At 40.5% G+C, this 19,447-nt stretch overlaps 1 protein-coding gene across 1 annotated transcript; it reads left to right on the forward strand.

The window, feature by feature from the left end:
• Nucleotides 1-409: 409 nt before the first annotated feature.
• Nucleotides 410-9,445, forward strand: wnt7ab (wingless-type MMTV integration site family, member 7Ab). Its single transcript, XM_007562362.2, has 4 exons — nt 410-935; nt 1,362-1,588; nt 4,476-4,747; nt 7,792-9,445. The coding sequence occupies exons 1-4, from the start codon at nt 865-867 to the stop codon at nt 8,272-8,274; spliced, it is 1,053 nt and encodes a 350-aa protein (XP_007562424.1). The 5' UTR covers nt 410-864; the 3' UTR covers nt 8,275-9,445.
• Nucleotides 9,446-19,447: the final 10,002 nt, after the last annotated feature.

Here is a 19,447-nt window from a genome sequence, read left to right on the forward strand (position 1 = left end):
TTGTAGAAGGTTGGCGCCAAAAAGGGACACGCACACGCAGAAGCCCCCCCACTGGATGCATAAAAGTGGAAAATAGAGGCGTTTTCATGTATAAACACGAATAAAATAAAAGTCAAATTCATTCGTGATAAAATTATTAATTACACAAATGCTGACTCAAAATATCAGCTTACCAGAAGAGTAAACAGAGAAGGCTATTATTCTATCAGAGTTAGTGCTTGAAGATCATAACAGAGTAATTAAAGCCGTGATTATTCCTGGCGTTTGCTTTGTGCTTCTTGGCAGGTGTGGAAACATTTTGTTAGTTGCGGTGAAACAAACACATGCGCATGACACGCTGACTCATAATAAGCCGAATTAATTGCAGTTCCAATCAGTCACGGTGATTTCTCAGCAGAGGAGTGTGCGAAAGTACAAAACATAGGGAGAGCAGGAGAGACTGTACGTGTGTGTGTGTGTGTGTGTGTGTGTTGAGAGTCACCCCTGGCGGGATTCTTCAGCAAGGGCCCCTTGTCTCCTGTGAACACGCCCCAGATAGATGAGGCAGATATATAACCAAGACCTGCGGGTAGCAGAGGAACTGTGAGAAAGAGATAATCGCACTTGCTCACCCCCAAGGGCTACCTGTGACACCCTCGCAATGACAAGAGGGCCAATCCAGAGGGGGCCTCGCCAGGGGAGTTTGGATGCTGTCCCGCTTGGTTTGTAAAAAGTCCTTCGGGCTTCTTCAATTTTTGATGCTTTTCGTGGTTTTGGACTTCCCCCTGGAGTTACCTGAGCTGTGGTCGAGCGGAGAACAGGAGCGAGGCGCTTTATTAAAATCAGCTCTGCAGATCCGTGCATGAAACTGAAAGCTGGGCCGCAATGAGCCGGAGAACACGACGTTGGATTTTAAGAGTTTTGCTTTGTTTAGGGATTGTTTACCTCAAAATTGGGTAAGGAGCGTTTATTCAGTTTCTGATCAGCAAATGAAGAACAATGTCCCAGAAAGATAAGACTTTTAACAGGAATAATAGCAGCTTTCAAGGGGTTAAAACACATAACACTTAGGTCTTTATTTTCTCCAAAACAGGTAGCTGATTAATGAATACCATTATTATAGAAGCGGGCGCTTTTACTTTACAAAAGCCTACCTGTAAATTATGCAAAAAAAAAAAAAAAAGAGCTCCTGGAACTAGGCTACATAATGTAACTAAAATACCTAAACAAGAACTTTTATTACGATTTACCTGTTTCATGGGTTGGGCATGTTCATATTTTTTGTAATAATACGTGATTCGAGCAGACTCTCAGTTCTATCCTTTTTTGTTTGTTTGTTTGTTTGTTTTTTTGTTTTGTTTTTTTTTAATTATTATTCGCAGTGGATTTTCGTCGGTGGTGGCCCTTGGTGCGAGTATAATCTGTAACAAGATCCCTGGTTTGGCTCCCAGACAACGGATTATCTGCCAGAGTCGCCCCGATGCCATTATCGTCATCGGAGAGGGAGCACAAATGGGCATCAACGAGTGTCAATTTCAGTTCAAAAACGGGCGCTGGAACTGCTCTGCTCTTGGAGAGAGGACTGTCTTCGGAAAAGAGTTGAAAGTGGGTATGTTGCTGTCTGTTGACGTTTGTTATTAAATATTAAAACATGTATACACTTGATGATTGTGAGCTCGTTTTAGGGGTCATTTATGATTAATCCCATTCTTCTTAACCTTTTGCTCTGTTATCACTTCCACTATAAAAGTGAGCAATATTTGATAAAAAAAAAAAAAAAGACAGAAGTGAACTTTAAAATTTGGACTGACTCATAAAATGATCGATGTTTTTCCCTTGATAAAACAGAAATTGTTTGAGCTGGATAGGCATCACTTTTCATATACCCTAGATGGTGTTTCTCCAGTTGATAATTTGCTCTTCAAACTTTTCTTGTTATGAATAACACAAATAGCTATTGCACCTGTAAGCATCCCTTAGGAGTCAGTGTTGTTTACACCAGGCCTAGTTGCCCTTTATTTTTCTCCGAGGAGGGACTTTCTGAACATGTATAAAAGGTATTGTGAAGCCAGTGTTGGAACAAAGCTCTTCAGAATGTTGGCAACCTTTCTTTTCATCCAGTCAAAGTCTCTAGAGGCACATTTTCCCTGGTCTTTATCCCGTCTGGTGATGGGTGCCGTGGCTCTCACTGTAAGGATGTAGAGCTTACCACGGGTATAAATTACACCGAGCAACAACTCAGAGCAAAGCAAGTGCTAAATAAGAGATAGAAATTATTTCAAGTCAGTATTCCTGCTGCTGAGATGGACAAACTCGAAGGGGTTGATGAAATTACAGCTGGAGTTTTGTCACGTTTAAGGAAAGCTTTTCAGGGAAATTGCAATTGAAATAATGCCAGGAAGAGGAAGAAGTTTAGTTACCTCAGGTGGTTTTGTAAAACTGTTTTAGAAAGTACCAAAATATATTCTAGAAATGTTCCTCGTTCCACCTCAGATGAATATATTTAAATAAAAATATCCTAAATACAATAGGTGGCAGCTTGGACCAGCTGTTTGAGGCATTGTTGCCTTCTGCTGTTGCAAAAAGAGGATTATCTCTGTATTCTTTTGAAATGAAACAGTGCTGTTTGACAATCTGCTTTATGAATGGAGGGTCTTTTTAGCCAATCTGGAGTTTTTATTTTCCTTGTAGTCCTTGGTTTGGACAGCCATACCAAATAGATTGGTTTCACTGGTCAGATTAGCATAGGTAGTGAATAGTTTTAAATAGGTGGTATTGTTGATGCCCAGACGAAGGGGAGCTAGGCTGTTTGCAATTGCTCCCAAAGCAAAAGGAGAGATCAGCAAAGTGGCATAATGGTGGAAAACCTTACATTTGACTTATTTTTTGGCCTAAAATGAAAAAAAAAAAAACAAAAAAAAAACAACAACAACTTTTAGTTGTACTAAAGGTTTTGCTCTTTTTGTACTTAGAATTTTTAAATGGTGGCATCTTCTGTTGGACCTTTAGTACCAAGGCTGTACCTAGGTACCTTTAACCAATGATTTCAGATGATTTTGTACGTTCTAATCATAATCCACTGTAAAAACAAAATGCAGTTATAGGACTTCACGCATTGCACCTACCAGCAGGAGGTCACTTACAAGTATTTTAGGCTTCTGCACAGATAAGCAGGAACAGATAACTGATAAGATGGATGAAATTATACTTGAGATTTGAACTTTTTAATGAAAATTATTAATCACAGTGGTAACCAAAGATACCATTGGTTTGCATACAGTTACAAAATGGAAGTGGGAAGAGACAAAATGGGGATAAACATGGAGTAGGGGAAGGGGTTAATTGGGCCTACACTAAGCTGTGTTAGTTCAGAAGTTCATCACCTGTACGTCCTCCTGTAGGAGGTCGTACAGGTGACTACAGGTGTACAGGTGACTGTACAGGTGACAATATTTCACAGACTGTACAGGCCTTGGATCTTAGATCTTCCATCTCTCATTCACTCCATCTTTTGCGATGAACCCGTGCACTCGCGACTGAAGGGGAAAGAATTAACAACGGCGCAGTCTGCACTGACACACCTTCTTTTTTGGCTCCTCGCCCATCGAGTCCATAAAAACGTCCACATAATTAATGCCTCAATATTAGTTTTTTCTCCTTTCTTTCAATGGCAAGGGCACACATCCAAGATGTTTATCAAAAAACATGGCAGCTTCACATAGTGAACGGTGTGGCAGGAGGAAGCACAAAGAAAGTATGATGTTTGTTTAGAGCAAATAGTGACAAGAGGAGTTTATTTACACATAGATATGATGGATGTCGTAATCAGCAGTTTCCTGTTTGCATTTTGATAAATCGCGGATTGGAAATTTAAAAGTAAAACACTCTTCTTGCTTATTGTGTTTAACAATAAACACTTTTATTCCATCACAGGGTGTTTTAAGATGGCTTTGCTTATGAGAGGGGATTTTATGATTCTTTGAGACCATAATTACTTTTCTCTTGGCTCATTACTGAGATATTGAAAATCTTTCTGCCAACCCTGTCTGTACTTCTACCAGACCTTCTGTCAAACCTTTACTTATTTTGCCAATATTTCCGTATGTGTAAATGATTTGTTAGCTGGAATTGGGGACAGATAACAGCAGGGTGAAGATTCTGACATCCCTATCTTGGGAGTGTACACACAATGTAGCGGCTTCCAAGAGGATCAATAGCCCTTCCTTGTCGACAACCCTCTTATTCATGCAGCTTTGTTGACTATACCGCTAGCAGACATTTTGGTTCATGGGCAGGACAGTTTCCAGGTTAGGTTTCAAAACACTGCAGCTCTTGAGTGATATGTCAGCAAGGCTGTGATGTAAGCATACAACTGGTTAATAATTGACCTCCCTCTTTACCTGTTTATTGTATTCACTTTAGCTGAAGGAGATACACCAATCACTTCAATATTTCACAGACAGTGTTATTGATCACCTTCTTTTCTGCTCCCCCAGGTAGCAAAGAAGCGGCATTCACCTACGCAATCATTGCTGCCGGGGTGGCCCACGCCATCACAGCCGCTTGTACGCAGGGCAACCTGAGTGACTGCAGCTGTGACAAGGAAAAGCAGGGTTTCTACAGCAAGGACCAAGGATGGAAGTGGGGAGGGTGCTCAGCAGACATCCGCTACGGATTAGGCTTCTCCAAAGTTTTCATAGATGCGAGGGAGGTCAAGCAGAACGCAAGAACGCTAATGAACCTCCATAATAATGAGGTGGGACGCAAGGTAAGGGGCAAGAAGATGTACTCTATCCCAGTTCAAAGAGAAAATATACGCTAACACACCTATCTATAATAAGACCTTTCCAGCTTAACATGGATATTTTGGTAACAAGATTTTCCGCTCTATTTGCATATTTGCACCATTATTTGTGTGTGTGGGGGATTTTAGAAAATTTTCTAAAAGTTAAGTTTTTTTAAAAAACCATTGTGGTGTCCAGTCGTGGGCTGGATTTCAAAACAATAACTCAGAAGCTTAATTTCTACATGTACACTGTTGCTTTTTATGTGAGAAACTCCCACAACAGTGTCCTGATTCTGTTTACGTCAAACACCAAATGTTAGCTGAATGACCTAATGACCAGGAGCAAAGGGTATGAAAATTTGCTACACTGGTTTCAGGGAATCTATATCCCAACGCTACTTTAGCTGTGCTCAGAATGTTATTGGAAATTTTTATGTAGTTATTGTTAACTTGGCATTGCCACCTACTGGCTTAGCATTTACTACAGCACTTTTGATTCACCCAGCTATGTAGGCATATATTTCTGTTAAGAATGGTGAAAAGATGTCAGTTTGAAAAAGAAAGTAATGTAGTTGGCACCCAAGTTTTTGTAAGAAGAAAAAAAAATTGATTTTTATAAAGTAGTGTGCAGATGTCAGGAGACAACATCGAGCTTTAATACAGGACTTTCTGATGCTTTGCATGCAAAAAAGCACAGCAAGGTTGGAACCACTTTTATATGGGCAATATTGAACATTTGATCACGTTTATTCTGGATTTGGTCCCAATAAACATTATATGGAAACTTAAGATATTTTTTTACAGAAAGGCACAGATAAACGTAGGGTAAAATCATTTTGTTTTTCTTTTGATTTTTAAAAAAAACTTTATATGTGGCCTACATGTGTGAAATAGATATCCGGTGATTTTTAGAATCAATGACACAACTCTGTTTTCCCTTAAACCTCAAATGTAAGTATAAGAAGTTAAATATTAAAAGAAAATGGTGAACAGTGTTTTACAATAGGATGATTTTAGTGTAGCACCTCTTTAGCCATGGTCATGATCTTCTATTGAATTAATATTTGATGTAGAGGGCTTCTTCATTACCTGCCACTGCAGTGTAAGTATTAGAGCATTTTTGATTGGAACGTCACTGTCAATATCGACAGAAGAACATACGTTTAAAAAAATATATATTTGAAGTTGTGGTGCTAAAACCATTGATAAGTAGTTTGAGACTGATCTCAGGAAGTGCTAATTGTCTCTACCATTTCTTGGCTTGTCAAAGACCCATGCAGAGGGAACCAAGCTTAAACAAGAAGTGGAATAAAGAGCTGCTTTTAGAGGACGAACTGTCTAAGTGGCAGGGTTTGATTACAGCCAAGATCCATGCGCTGAAAACAGACCGACACTGTACGAAAAGGCATTAACTCTGTCTCCCCCCCCCGCCCCATGTTTTACACCACTAAGACAGTCTTCAGTTACAGTTATGACAATCTGCAACCAACAGTTTTGCTAATCTCACAAACCCACATCAGGTAAAATGTGTCTCCACACGCACCTTGGGGGTGTTTACTTTTTGGCTTGATTGTCATTGGTGATGGATCTGTTTTTTTTGTTGTTGTTGTTGTTGTTGTTTGAAGGATTGCAGTTACTTTAAAATAGATAAACTCTATCTTTATAACAAGTCAGTTTACAAGACTGAGTGTGTCTTCCTGATCTAGATTGTGACTTTAAACAAAAATTTTACTATGTACTGTAAACCGATCATGTTTAGCTCCAAAGGAGATACAATCAACCGTTATTCACAGCGGAAAGCATCAAAAGCAACAAAACGCTGGAGATTACGCCATAAAAACTTAACGAGGAACAAGACTAATATGATAAAATACCAAGGAGGAAAAGCTCGCCTGATTGTTTTCATTCGTGTTTTTCTTGCATGCATGGTTGCAGAACACTGCAGAGTGACAAAGAGACTCCAGTGGGTCTGAAAGCTAGACACTGAGTGGAATAATGTGCCAAAGTCAGGGTTAGAGGCAGCATTGACCAAAGTTAACAGATATCCTTTCTCTTGCCGCCTCTGCCAAAAAAACCTACTTCACACAACCAACACGTCCAAAGCAGTGGCTGAAAAGTCTCCTCACGCCTGCTTGTACAAAGTAGACCATGCATGTTTTTGCACCTTGAATTCAAATTGGCTTATCTGGAAAGCTAAATTGCCTCCCAAGGAAAAGATTGTACTTGTGGATTCAGTCCTCGAGCCACTTTTCTTTTTCTCCTTTCGTTCTGCTAGTAAAAAGACCCTCTGTTTTGACGGCCTACCCACCCACCAACTCCTTTATTTATCCTAATCAAAAGCGGTGACACCGAGCGGGAGCAACGTTCTCAGCTCCCGAGTGGAAGACGGGTAGACAATAGCTGTCACAAGTGTTAGCTTCAGGACAACTGATGGTTAAAGGAGTTACAGCCAAGGTTTTCATGAAGGGGCTCACCAAGGAAAAAGTTCTTCTTAACACTGTTGTGTTTAGCATTTACTATTGCAGCTTTGTTTGCCAAGAATACAGTCATAAGTTTCCTGCAAAGGTCTTTGGGAAACAGAATTATGTACTGAATATACAGCATTTTAAGAAAAAAAAAAAAGGAAGTTGTGATTGACCTTGCTGCTAAAGAAAACTGCAGTGGCACTTCTCATTGTCATCAGCTCGGGATTTAGCAGTAATCCTAGTCACTCGGCGCCTTGTACAGTCACTCTTGACTTTTGTGGGTTGTGTGTGGTAACTACATACACAGGGTATGAAATCTGATACATTATTTTGGCTTCTGTGTATTTGGTATCATGCTGCATTGTGGTGGGGCTGTAGTTAATCTGCCATTGTACATTTTTAAGTCACATTGAGTCAGTTTCAGCAGTTGCAATCTTGTCTTTAGGACATTAAGTTTGACTTTAAGCCCTGTGCGTTGCATTGGAATATAGCAGAACTTGTTAAAAATCCTTTGCTCTCACCAGTTCTCAGTGTTTCACCTTGTTTTCTTTCTGCGTCTAGATTCTGGAGAAGAATATGCGGCTGGAATGTAAGTGCCACGGTGTCTCAGGCTCCTGCACAACCAAAACCTGCTGGACTACACTTCCCAAGTTCCGCGAGCTCGGCTACATTCTCAAGGAGAAATATGCCCACGCTGTGCACGTGGAACCAGTCAAAGCAAGCCGCAACAAGCGTCCAAAATTCCTGAAAATCAAGAAGCCTTATTCCTACCGAAAGCCACTGGACACGGACCTGGTGTACATAGACAAGTCGCCGAATTACTGTGAGGCGGACCCGGTGACGGGAAGCCTGGGGACACAGGGGAGGGTGTGCAACAAGACAATGATGCAACACATCAGCGGCTGCGACCTGATGTGCTGCGGAAGGGGATACAACACACACCAGTACTCCCGGGTCTGGCAGTGCAACTGCAAGTTCCTGTGGTGCTGCTACGTTAAATGCAACACCTGCAGCGAAAGGACAGAGGTGTACACATGCAAATGAGAATATTTATTGGAGGGTGTGTGTCTGTGTGCGTGGAGATGTGAGTGTGTGTTTCTGTAAGTTTTCACAGTCTACTTTCTGTTTAAAGTCTGCCTTTTGCAGTCTTTTCTGTTTTAGCAACGACTACTACAGCACTGCTGTGCTGCGTATGCAGCCAGCCAAAGATGGGGTACCACGGTTGTTTTGCACAAGAAGTTCTTCACCCTTCTTCTTGGAGTCTTTGTCGGGACGCAGCACAACAACTGTCTGATAAAACACTGGAAACGGACCGACTGTAACCTGGAAAACGGATCACAGTTTCAGTCGATGAAGCAAAACTCCCGAGACTTTAAGCTGAATGGACCGGTACGGACATTTTATCTGTTCGGACTCTACAAGACGCGGATGAGTTGAGGTGGATGTGGTGCTGAGCAGGACACACTGCTGTAGTTTGCACCCCCCCCCCCCCCTGTGCACAGACAAAATTAGAGAGATAGCCATTTGAAATATTTAACATGCTGTATTTAGAGAATGAGACTTATTAATATTAATTTATTCTATAAAAAAAAAAAAAACTACTGATCTTGTCCTGTATGGATAAAAACAATAACTAAAAATCAACAGTTTTTTAGTTTGTTGAAGCAATCAAACATGTCTACAGTTAACACACTGGATTTGAGTCATATTGTAGCATAGTGTTGTTCCTACTGGAACGACTGTAGGCTGCTCACATTGACCTATCTACCTTTTGTGAGTTTTTTTTTTTTTCCTTCTTCTGTTGCTGCTAGTCTAGAAAATCCCACTTGTTGAGGTAAAAGTCTGTATACTGTACTTATTGTCTTGACTTTGACCTGGTTCTACTGGACTTATTTGCTGATCAAAAACAAGGGCACATTTTCCACGTTTGGTAAATGATAGTTAATAGAGTATATATTTGTAAAGGACTATTTTTATATGAATGTTTTATTTATATCTTATTGTTCCTACTCATTGTCAGATGTGGACAATGAGATCTGTCTATAAAGCCCATGTGAAAAAAAAGCTGATATATGTCAGTTGGCTGTCACGGCCATCGCTTGTTGTATATTGTACGAGATAGAGGCTGTCTATATCCGTCTGTGTTCAAACCTTTGTTTACTGCATTTCACAACTACTACTGATGGAATACAGGAACAGAACTACGCTAACAAGATCATATTTTCATTATTGACTCATCACACAACACTTAAATATTGCCAAAGAGAAATGATTGATGAGAAATACGCTGGAATGACAGGAATGACTAGCATAACTGGAGTCTGACGACATTACACTTGATTTGCCCTGATCATTGATTGCTGGGTCAGTAACTAAAAATTAGATACGTTTCCAACTAGTGAACACAGTAAATGTCTCTGCTACAAGGCCACACTGACTACAACACGCTTTAGTGCAGAACACAGCAATTGCGAAATTGAATCTTTTCGACATTAGCAGAATATTGACAAAGATTTGTGTACATTTATAATGGAAACGCAACTAGTGAGGCGTTTTAAAACAAAATCAGAGGAAACGAAGAGGTACTTGATGGATCTGGATCTGTAATTTCACTCAGATTAAGACATCAACAGAGAACAGGAAACTAAAGGTATTACAGCAAAGTTTCTCTGTCTTATCCTTGTGAATGCTCCAGTTCTGTTTGATGACTATTAGATTAGGAAGTGTTCAAAATCTTTGGGTAGTCTCACAGCTTTTATTCTCCATGTAATACAATACTCATTAATGCTAACCCCATTATATTTGCTTATAATGCTAATCGCTAATAGAATCCTAAAAATCAATGACATTATGTTGATTTTGTAACCATTTTCTCTTTAAAGAATCTTTGAAGTTCTGTTCAACTGTAAAGCTGTGTAAGTCAGGCTGGTCTCTCTCGCACTGGTTGTGCTCACAAGATATAGAATTGCAAGTATTAAGAAATTCTGCAGCAACACATTTATTAATAATTTAACAAGCTAAAATGAGAAAACCAGAACATTTTTTTGTTCTCTCGCTGCCATTAAAATGGACTCCACTTAGTTTATTAGAAATGTATTCTGGAATAAAACAAGTCTCCGGAGGAAATCCGTTTTTTCATTTAATAAAGAAATGGTTTATTGTTAAGAGAGTTTCCCAGAAATTTAAAATAAATGTAATTTTGTTGCCATAGTTCTTAAAGAGAAATCTATAATGGTATGGTCAAATTAGAATGCTACTAAATCTCTAAGACAATACTGCAGATAGAAAAACATTTTAAGAGTTTTCCTTTTGCTTATAAGCATGAGAGCCAATGTGAATCAAATTCATGGTTATCTTAAATCAAAACAATTAGCTTTAGTTATTTCATGAATGATTTTAGGAGAGGAACTGCAGAGATTTTTCTCATATAATAAAATAAAATTAGTTGTCAAAAAAAAAAAACAACAAAATTTACTTGGTTAATAGTTGCAGTGTTCTGGTTTGCACCACCATTTATTAAAAGATAAAGATAAATGTTATCCGGTGTGATGTGGTCACCATGGTGTTAAATCAGCTTTTAGGAGGCAAGCACAATGTGTTCAGTGCCGGGCCAAAAGAGAGACGTTCTTTCAGAGGGGGAAAGTTATTCATGCTTAATTGAGGGCCCATCCTGCAGACTGGGAAGCAGTTGAATGTGTCCAAGCAGAGGAGTGTTTGTCCTCTAATGGTAGGGTACCGCCGTAATTGATGAGGCCGGTGGGGCAGACGTGTCACCGTGATGACTTGCTCAGGCGGGGGAGTGGAAGCTGTCGGGTGATAGATGGCTCGCACATCTGCTTCATTCACTCCTGGGCCACTAGTTGCTACAACAACTCCGGCATAGCGGAGAAAATGCGGGGCGGTCTCCAAGAGAGGCAGGCCGACGTGTCAGGGAAATGTTAACGATGCTAAGGCCCACAGTCGTTACGGATTCCACTCTCACAAGGGAACTGGAAGTGGAGTGAGGAGCCGGGGCCCGAAGGTGTTGATGGAAAACCTGCTCCTAGTAATCTCCCTGGATTGATGAATGCAGCTTGTAAAGTTTTCACCTGTGCAGGATTTTTATAGGATATTACTTTTTTTCCCCCACAAAAACAACGTTTTTGTGAAACTGAGCAGAGAATTCAGCTTTAACTTACAGTAGATAAACCTTACTGTGTGTCAGTGACAGTGATAATCTACCTAGTAAGAAGGGAAAAGGGCGTGAAGGGATAATAGCAGAGGCTTGTCTGCCTGACAAAAGCTTTCAGCTTTCATAATATTGATACAAAAGGCTTGTATAAGAAAAGGCAGCTGTTCAAAAGTGTCTGGTTAAAGCTGAACTAGGGTTTTGTGTGAAGGACTCGCATCACATTATCTTGTGCACAGACAGTTGCATCGACTCCTTTATTCGTCTCCTATTAACTTTTGCCTGCAGTGATTTGCTTTTGAAAGAAAGCACCTAAAATCCCAGTTTTGTTTTGATTCCTTTAATGTGCTGTTCTCTGTACAAGCTGCCCCCAAGGTCTGCTAATTCTGGATTACCTGTAAGGATTTACACCTGCTATTTAAAGCAGTAAAAGTCTCTTTTTGAAAAATAAATAAATAAATAAATAAATAAATAAAACAAAAACAACAACAGACCCTCACCAGCCTACTTGTCAAGTTGCACCTTACAAATCGCTGGTGGGTTGCAATTTGGCCACTATGGAGTCGCTGAAGTTTGTGGCCATAAAAGGACTTGAGGTTTCCACTAAAAACACTAATAAGAGTCTTTTCTAACATAATATGCTTTAATACACACATTGGAAATGAGTAGCACTACCACAGACACCAATATGAACAGTCTGACTTAGCCTTATTTCAGTTCTTGGGGCTATAGCCAATCAGTACCATGGAAAATAAATGGTGTTCTTGGATTGGCTGTTTTTCAAATGCTGACCAACAGTATGTGGAGTGTCATTGCATCATGCAATTGCATCATGGTATTTCAGCTTCCTGAGTAGCATTGTCTGTTGAATATTTCAAATGTGCTCTATGACAAAAAAAAAAAAAAAAAAAAAATCCAGGAATAGTTGGACTCCACAGTAAAATCTGCTGGATACTTAACCACAAATAAGTGGTCAGATAGCCTCATTTAAAACTCAGCCTAAGTTGCTTCAAAGGGGCATAAGGTAAAATATCTCCCACACCAGCACACCACCAGTAGCCCCAGTGAGGCAGGCCAGAATGGATCCATGCTTCCATGTTGTTTGGTCCAAATTCTTATCTAACCATGTAAATGTTGAAGCTGTAGTCTAAATTCACTGGACCAACCGACATTTATCTTGTCTGTTGTAAATTTTTGGTGAGCCTGAATGAATTGTTGCCTTAATTTGCTATGAACATTCAGAGGAAATCTTCCACCAGTTTTAATGAATGGATATTTTAACTTGTTCGACATGTTCTCTCTGACACGAACACAGTATTCATGTTGACTCAACTAGTGCACAATTGATAACTCCTCTTTTTTTGAACCATTTCCTATAAATACAGGACACATTTCTGTGTTTAAAAATCCCTGCAGATCATCAGCTTCTACAAAACTCAGACCAACCCTTGCACCAAGAACCCACCATTCTGATGCTTCACTGTTTCCTAATGCCCAAGTACATCGAATTGCTGCATCTTTATTGGCTGATTCACTGTATGCATTAGCAAGCAATCAAGCAGGTGTAGCTAATAAAGTGGTTGGTGAGTTCAGTTCAGAAATCCACCTGCGGTGTTTCTCAGCCAGGTGCAAAGCCCAACCACTCATAGTCCCCCAACACTTCATCCCAGTTGAGTCACAACCACAAAGTGCCACCTTCTTTGATAGCTCAGCCCATGTCAGACACCCTGCAGGATCACTGGGACTCTGATTATACTCTTAGCCATGTTTCTCCATAAACAGGACCGGGCCCATGCCAACATGTTCAGGGGTGTAATATCCTTGTTCCTCTGAAGTAGGGTTGCGTTACCCTTTGGAGTTTTATTTATTGAGACACACTCAGACGCACAAGCGCACGTCCTCGGCCCCATCACCTGCGGTAGCTGGAAATTGGTGGTAGCAGCAGATTTATGGTCGGCAGTCTGGCTCACTCCCTTTGTTATTGCTGGAGGTCTGCCACAGCTTCTCTATCTGCACCCATGACCCTGCTACATCAGGGCCGCCCAGCTCTCTGCTCCAGCCAGCAATTAGCGTCAAAGCCGACAATGAGTCTTTAAAACATATTTAAGCAAGACCCGTCCTGCTCTGTGTTTTATCATTAGATCTGGCCTGACAGCGCGAGTGGATCAGATTTATAACTGGCTTTAAAAATTCATCTGATGATGCTGGCATTTGTTGAAACCAAAGATCCCCTGTCTCCCTAATCCAATTTTCTGTACAAATAAAGCACAAAAGCGCACATTAGAGTCAATTTTCTACCTGAGATCTATAAAAAGAAATAATAAAAATACCAGCAACAATCAAGGAAATGATTCACAGTTTCACTTTAATAAAGCTGTTAAGTCATTCGTTGTGCAAGGCCTTCACTGAGACACAGATTTTGCCGTTTGTGCATATTCTTTTAAAGCAACTTCCTACGCTTCAGTCTAACAAGTGGACAGAGCTAAAGACAATAATTCCAAGTAGGAGGCGGAGCAAGAAAATATCCTCTCCAGTTTTCCTCTCCCCTCTGCTCCCTCTTGACCATAAATCTTCTGACACATGATTATGTCAGTCATACTTTTGTTTTTCCTCTGGTTGAGACATGCACAAGCACCTGAGTGCTCGCACACTAAATTGCAGAGCACAAGGTTGTCTTTATGTGATTCCAGAGATACTGTAAGGGTGCAGAGCTCATTCATGCACTCTCTGAAAACTGGCTGCCATTTGAGGCTCTTTGATGGAGGCTCCTGATAGCTGACAATATCCACTCCTCACAAGAGAGAAATCCACACGGGTCCTATCTTCCTATCTGATTTTACAGGTAAACACGTGGTCAAATCACTTTAGTGTATTGTCAGTGGCCTTAAAGGGATAGTTCAACCTTTTTTGAAGTGAGGTTCTGTGAAGGTTTTATCAGTAAAACAGTTTCCTACCTTTTGCTACGGTAAAGTCACAAAGTGTTGGGATTTAAATTGTTTTTTAAAAAGTAAATAGACACGGTTTTTGAAAAGTGTTTATCAAATAAATATCTGAAAAGTCTAGTTTGCACTTATACTTGGTGGCCCTAAGTAAAGCCCAGTGCAACTAAACATTTTTTTAAAGTCGTAATTGCTAAAAAAAACAAACAAAAAAAAAACAAACAAAAAATATCCCACTATTCAGTTCACCTAAGTTGAAAGTCTGGGCAAAGAGAACATTAATCAGAGTAGCAGCCAGGAGTTTCATGCCAACTGTGGAGGAGCTGCATACATAAACAGCTCAGGTAAAAAAATTAATCGATCACATACTTTATACATCCGACTTGTCTAAAAGAGCAGAAGCAGTAAAGTCAATGTTGCCATGCACCACCCTCAATTTTATAACTCATGTATGTATTTCGTACCTGCTAAGATAATTTGCCTCCAGTTGGGGAAAACCTGTTTGTCAGGATCCCTGTAGCCCATTTTTCTTAAAATCTCGCTCTCGCGTTGCTCTGCAGTCGCGTTCTCAACAGAAACCCTCAACTCACGCAATACGAAAGGCCGCCTTCGCTTTATGAGTTTCTGTCACGGCGAACTCTGCTTTATTTGGCCGGCTCATCCTGTCACCAGACACCAGTCCTTTTGAAGAGCGGTGATTTATGGTGGAAGTGATCACTGTGGTATCTGTGCCAGCTGACAATGCCGCTGCTGCTTTTGTTTCCTCCTCAAGAGTTGCAGGTGACATCAGATCGTGGATCGGATTGTATTTTTTTTGCGTTTCCCCGGAGAAAAGCTGGGCGGACACATGAAGCTGGGGATTCAACTTCAACTTCACAGAGGAGCTTGCTTCCTAATCATATCGCTGTCAGTTCATGACAGAGTCAGTTTTTAATGCAAAGGAGGAACGAGTCTAAAGACTTCCTGCCAAAATCCCTGCAGGGTCTTTGCTATTGTCTGGCGCAATTTTAAAAGTCCCTGTCCATCAGGCTTTCATTCTGGATTTCACAAGAAAAACAGGAGACACTCACTCATGAATACCTCTAACCAAAAAACACCATTTATAATGCCTTGGCTCTGTTTTGGAAAGACAATGAGTGCAATATAACGTTACAATAACCATAAATCAGCATACTGTAGGTATAAAGCGCCTCGTCGATCCGCAGAGATGTGTGAAAGTAAGCTCCCCTTCACTGCTCCATTAGTCTCGTCTCACTTTTGTCCTTTTCTGTTATCTCATTACCATCACTGAAGCTGACCTCGGCGCGGAGGATCTAGCTGTTTTCCCCTGCCCCACCGAAACACCTCTGACCCTGTCCTGAACTGGAGGATCATCCAGCACTGTCACGGCCTCATCTACCACTGTCACCAGGCGACCTGCGCTGCTCAGAGGTCACTCGGTGCACTTTACCCACAACTGTCACATCAGCCGTTTTTTTTTTTTAAAGTGGGCTTAGACCTTAATAGTGATGCATAGTGAGGGGAAGGTTGACAATGGAAAATATTTTGTTTGGATGAATGAGCGAAATGACCTAAAATATCACCCATCAGACAGAGGCCTTGTTTACAGCCAACACTGGCTGTTATTTACAGGGAGCCACAGACATAAAGCTCCCATATAAGTGGTTATTAGACCTGATGACATCAGTGTCAAGAACTGTGTATGTAATTAAACACGTTGTGAGCTGGGTTTGTGATCCATACACAAAAACAGAGGGTAAACAAAAGTGTGCCCCACGAAACCATTCCCATTTTGTGACATTGCGACCTTTAACTTAAATCGTATTTCATTGCGATTTTCTGTGATAAATCAGGTAGTGAATAAAGTAGGAGAAAAACTGCAATTTTTTTTTTTCAGACAACTGCAGAAGAAAAATCTAGAAGTTGCAGTACACAGATGTGTTCAGTACGTTTTAGGACTACCCAAGTCTTTTGGGGGAGTTTGGTTGCAGCTTTGTACATCAAAATACTAAAATTATCATCTGTTATTTGACACATTAGCTCCAGCTCAGTTAGATTGACTGTTAACAGCAACTACTGCCACAGATTTTCATTTAGAATATAGTCTGGGCTTGTACTAGGCCGTTCGCCGTGCTACCGCTGAAGGGTTTTGTCCTCGTGGAATGTTAACCTCCATCCCAGTCATTTTCAGTCTCTATGAGGTTATCTATCCTGCTGAGACAATCTTCTCACAGCAGGATATGACTACCACCACATTTTACATTGGTATGGTGTTTTCAAGCTGATGGGCGATAGTTTTCCGCCACACACAGCTCTTTACATGTACTATGGCTATCAGAAGTATGCAGACTGTCGTGTGTGTGAAAAGCAGCTTTTTGTGATATAAAAAAAAATAACACTTTGATAAAATGTTATAACTTTTAAAGGTGTTTTGCTGCCACCACACAGTTGACTAAGAGGAAAGGGTGATTATCAGGCTCTGAATAAGTTGTGCACAAGCAGTTGGTGCTGCTGGGCACCACAGCTCCAACACACACCAGAAGGTTTGCATCAAAGCTTTATTTCATCTTGTATATATTTTCATCTACCTAAACAAAGCTCCCAGTTTCACCTGAAAGAAAGTGATCCCAGGTCATGATGCTGCCACCAGCATACCTGGATGTGGCTAAGGGATTCTTTTGAGAAAGTCCCTGTTCTTCTGGCTGACATATAATTACATCTTTTGGATCCCTTGAAGTGTCTCTGGAAACCATGGCTTCTGCTGAAGGATGCCAATGAACACAAGCCAGAAAACCTGTGCTGGGACAGATGAAATTTATCTCAGGTTATTCAGATTCTCAGTCGTCTCAAATAGACTAAATGCTGAAACCAGATGAAAAAGGAGCTATTGCATCTATATTGGTTTTTCTTTTCTTATCCTAATAGATTTGTTTGCCCATTAGTTGTACAGAAAACGATATGTAGCATGTCAGGTATCAAATTATGTCAACCGATTTTCAAACCTGAGCTGTGGATTTCTGCAGCTCCTCCAGAGTCACATTAAACCTGCTGACTGCTTTTATAAATAGGTTCTCATGTTTCTTGAACACTGCGTGTCCTTCCACTTCCACTTTGCAATTATGCACCGCTTTGTGTTGGTCTATTTTAGAAAATCCCAATAAACAGAGAAGACTGATTCTAACATGCAAAAACATGTAAAAGTTCAGACTTTTACAATAAACTGCAAATGTGCACAGTGGCTTTTCTGCAAATTGTCCTGCAGCTTCAAAGTCTTTTCTGGAATATGCATTTCAGTCCAGTAGCAAGGCAATATAATGGAGATAGCATGGATGAAAATGTGGCACAGGCTTCAAAACACTTTTTTGTCACCTGCATAGTGGGATACATATCAAAAGAAGTACTTTCAGGTATCTTCTTACCTCGTTTTGGTGGGAGCTGAGGGTGTTTCCATATCTTGGCAAAGAATGAGTGGAGAGAGTGAGAAGATTAATGATATAATAGCTCTGACCACACTGTTTAGTTATTTAAACTGGCAGCATCAGCTCAAATTGTTTCATGGCTTTCTGCAATGATACATTTGGGAGCGTGTCCGGACAGGCCGCGAGATGCTCGGAGAGAATTCGCTGCAACTCCCTCTGAACTCAACCACTTGTCAGGAACGTCGAAGTTATGACACCATCAATTCACGCTGAATGTTTACTTCCCAGCAGCTTGTTTGTGCACCTTTACCTGGCTGACTTTGAAAGAAATAAAGAACTGAAACACGGACAGCAATGACTGATTCATTGATTGTCTGATAAACAGTATCCTCTGAGGCTCTCTTTTTAGTTTTGTGTCAGTTCTGTTTATGTTCCTGTTTAAAGGTGTTTTATCACCTGTAAGACTGAGATTTATACAGAAACAAGTGGATTGCGAAATCAGAAGAGAAGCAATCTTCTGATTTTTTTTTCCCCCTGGAAGGGTCAGGTTAATATCACACCTGACAGGCATATGACGCCGGATGATGATCTGTGATATATCCTAAGCGCCTCTGAGTCTTACAGGGTTGTAGTGAGTTTGGTGTTATTGCTCAAAACATCCCGTGTCAGAACGCCTGGGACGTCGGAGGATTACTGTAAGCTTAGCTCAGGTGACGTTTAGTGTGCCTGTGTGTGTGGGTGATATGGAAGTGGTGTGGGGGGGGATGGGGGGTTGGGGGAGCAGGTATGAGGGCCCTCCATATACCTGCTTCAAGCCAATCCAAAAACAAAACAAAAAAAAAAGAAGTATCACATCGGGCGCTCAGATTATGTGTTGATTAGATGCTGCACACCTTAAAAGGCGGCTTTTCAAAGTAGCAGTTAAAGTTTGTTTAACCTCTTTTCTGAGACGCATTACTTTTCTCTGTTTTAATATTCCTAAAGCCTTTAAAGGCAGGCTAAGCAGGCCGGAATGCTCCTTTAAATCACTGTGGATCCAACCAAAGATCTTACGCAGCCTGTCTTTACCTTAAAGGGATAGTTTGGATTTTCTGAAGTCAGGTTCCATTATCAGCAGCAGTTCTCTTGAATGTGGTACAATGAAGTCAGACTGCAGTTAGTTTGCAGAAAAGTGAAGAAATCTTCAGACCTAATAGCTATGAAAGACAAATTACCTGTATGACCTCATTAAAAAAAAAAAAAAAAACAGTTTTTATCTGTTGAATTACAGCAACTAAAATATGTTAGGTTACAATGTAAAAAATATTGGAAGGAGGTGATTGGAGCTATGAAATAGCAGCTATGTCAAATTGGACAGAAAGTGTCTTTAAACTAATGTGATGCTCATTCTAACATTAAATTTTCTTTGATCTAAACACTTCCACCGAGGTGCTGACTGAATGTTTACAGCCATTGTTCTACTGTATGGTGAACCTCTAACCCCATCTCAAATTATTTTGAAATCTCTAACGGGTTTTCTTGAAACTTTGCTTTTTCCATTTACCCATCAGAGTCTCCACAGCATGACACTGCCACTACCCTATTTAATGAAGGTGATGTGTTCCATGCAATGTGGGGTATAAGTATTTCTCAACCCAAAGCATTTTAAATGTAGACGGAAAAAAAAAACAGAACAATTTTGACCTCATCAG

Source organism: Poecilia formosa, unplaced genomic scaffold (genome assembly GCF_000485575.1).
Source record: "Poecilia formosa unplaced genomic scaffold, Poecilia_formosa-5.1.2 Scaffold135, whole genome shotgun sequence".
Taxonomy (NCBI): domain Eukaryota; kingdom Metazoa; phylum Chordata; class Actinopteri; order Cyprinodontiformes; family Poeciliidae; genus Poecilia; species Poecilia formosa.

Coding starts and splice junctions, on each gene's coding strand:
- wnt7ab (XM_007562362.2), top strand. CDS start 865: ATGAGCCGGAGAACACGACGTTGGATTTTAAGAGTTTTGCTTTGTTTA. Junction 1,589..4,475: donor CGGAAAAGAGTTGAAAGTGG/GTATGTTGCTGT, acceptor CTGCTCCCCCAG/GTAGCAAAGAAGCGGCATTC. Junction 4,748..7,791: donor ATAATGAGGTGGGACGCAAG/GTAAGGGGCAAG, acceptor TTCTGCGTCTAG/ATTCTGGAGAAGAATATGCG.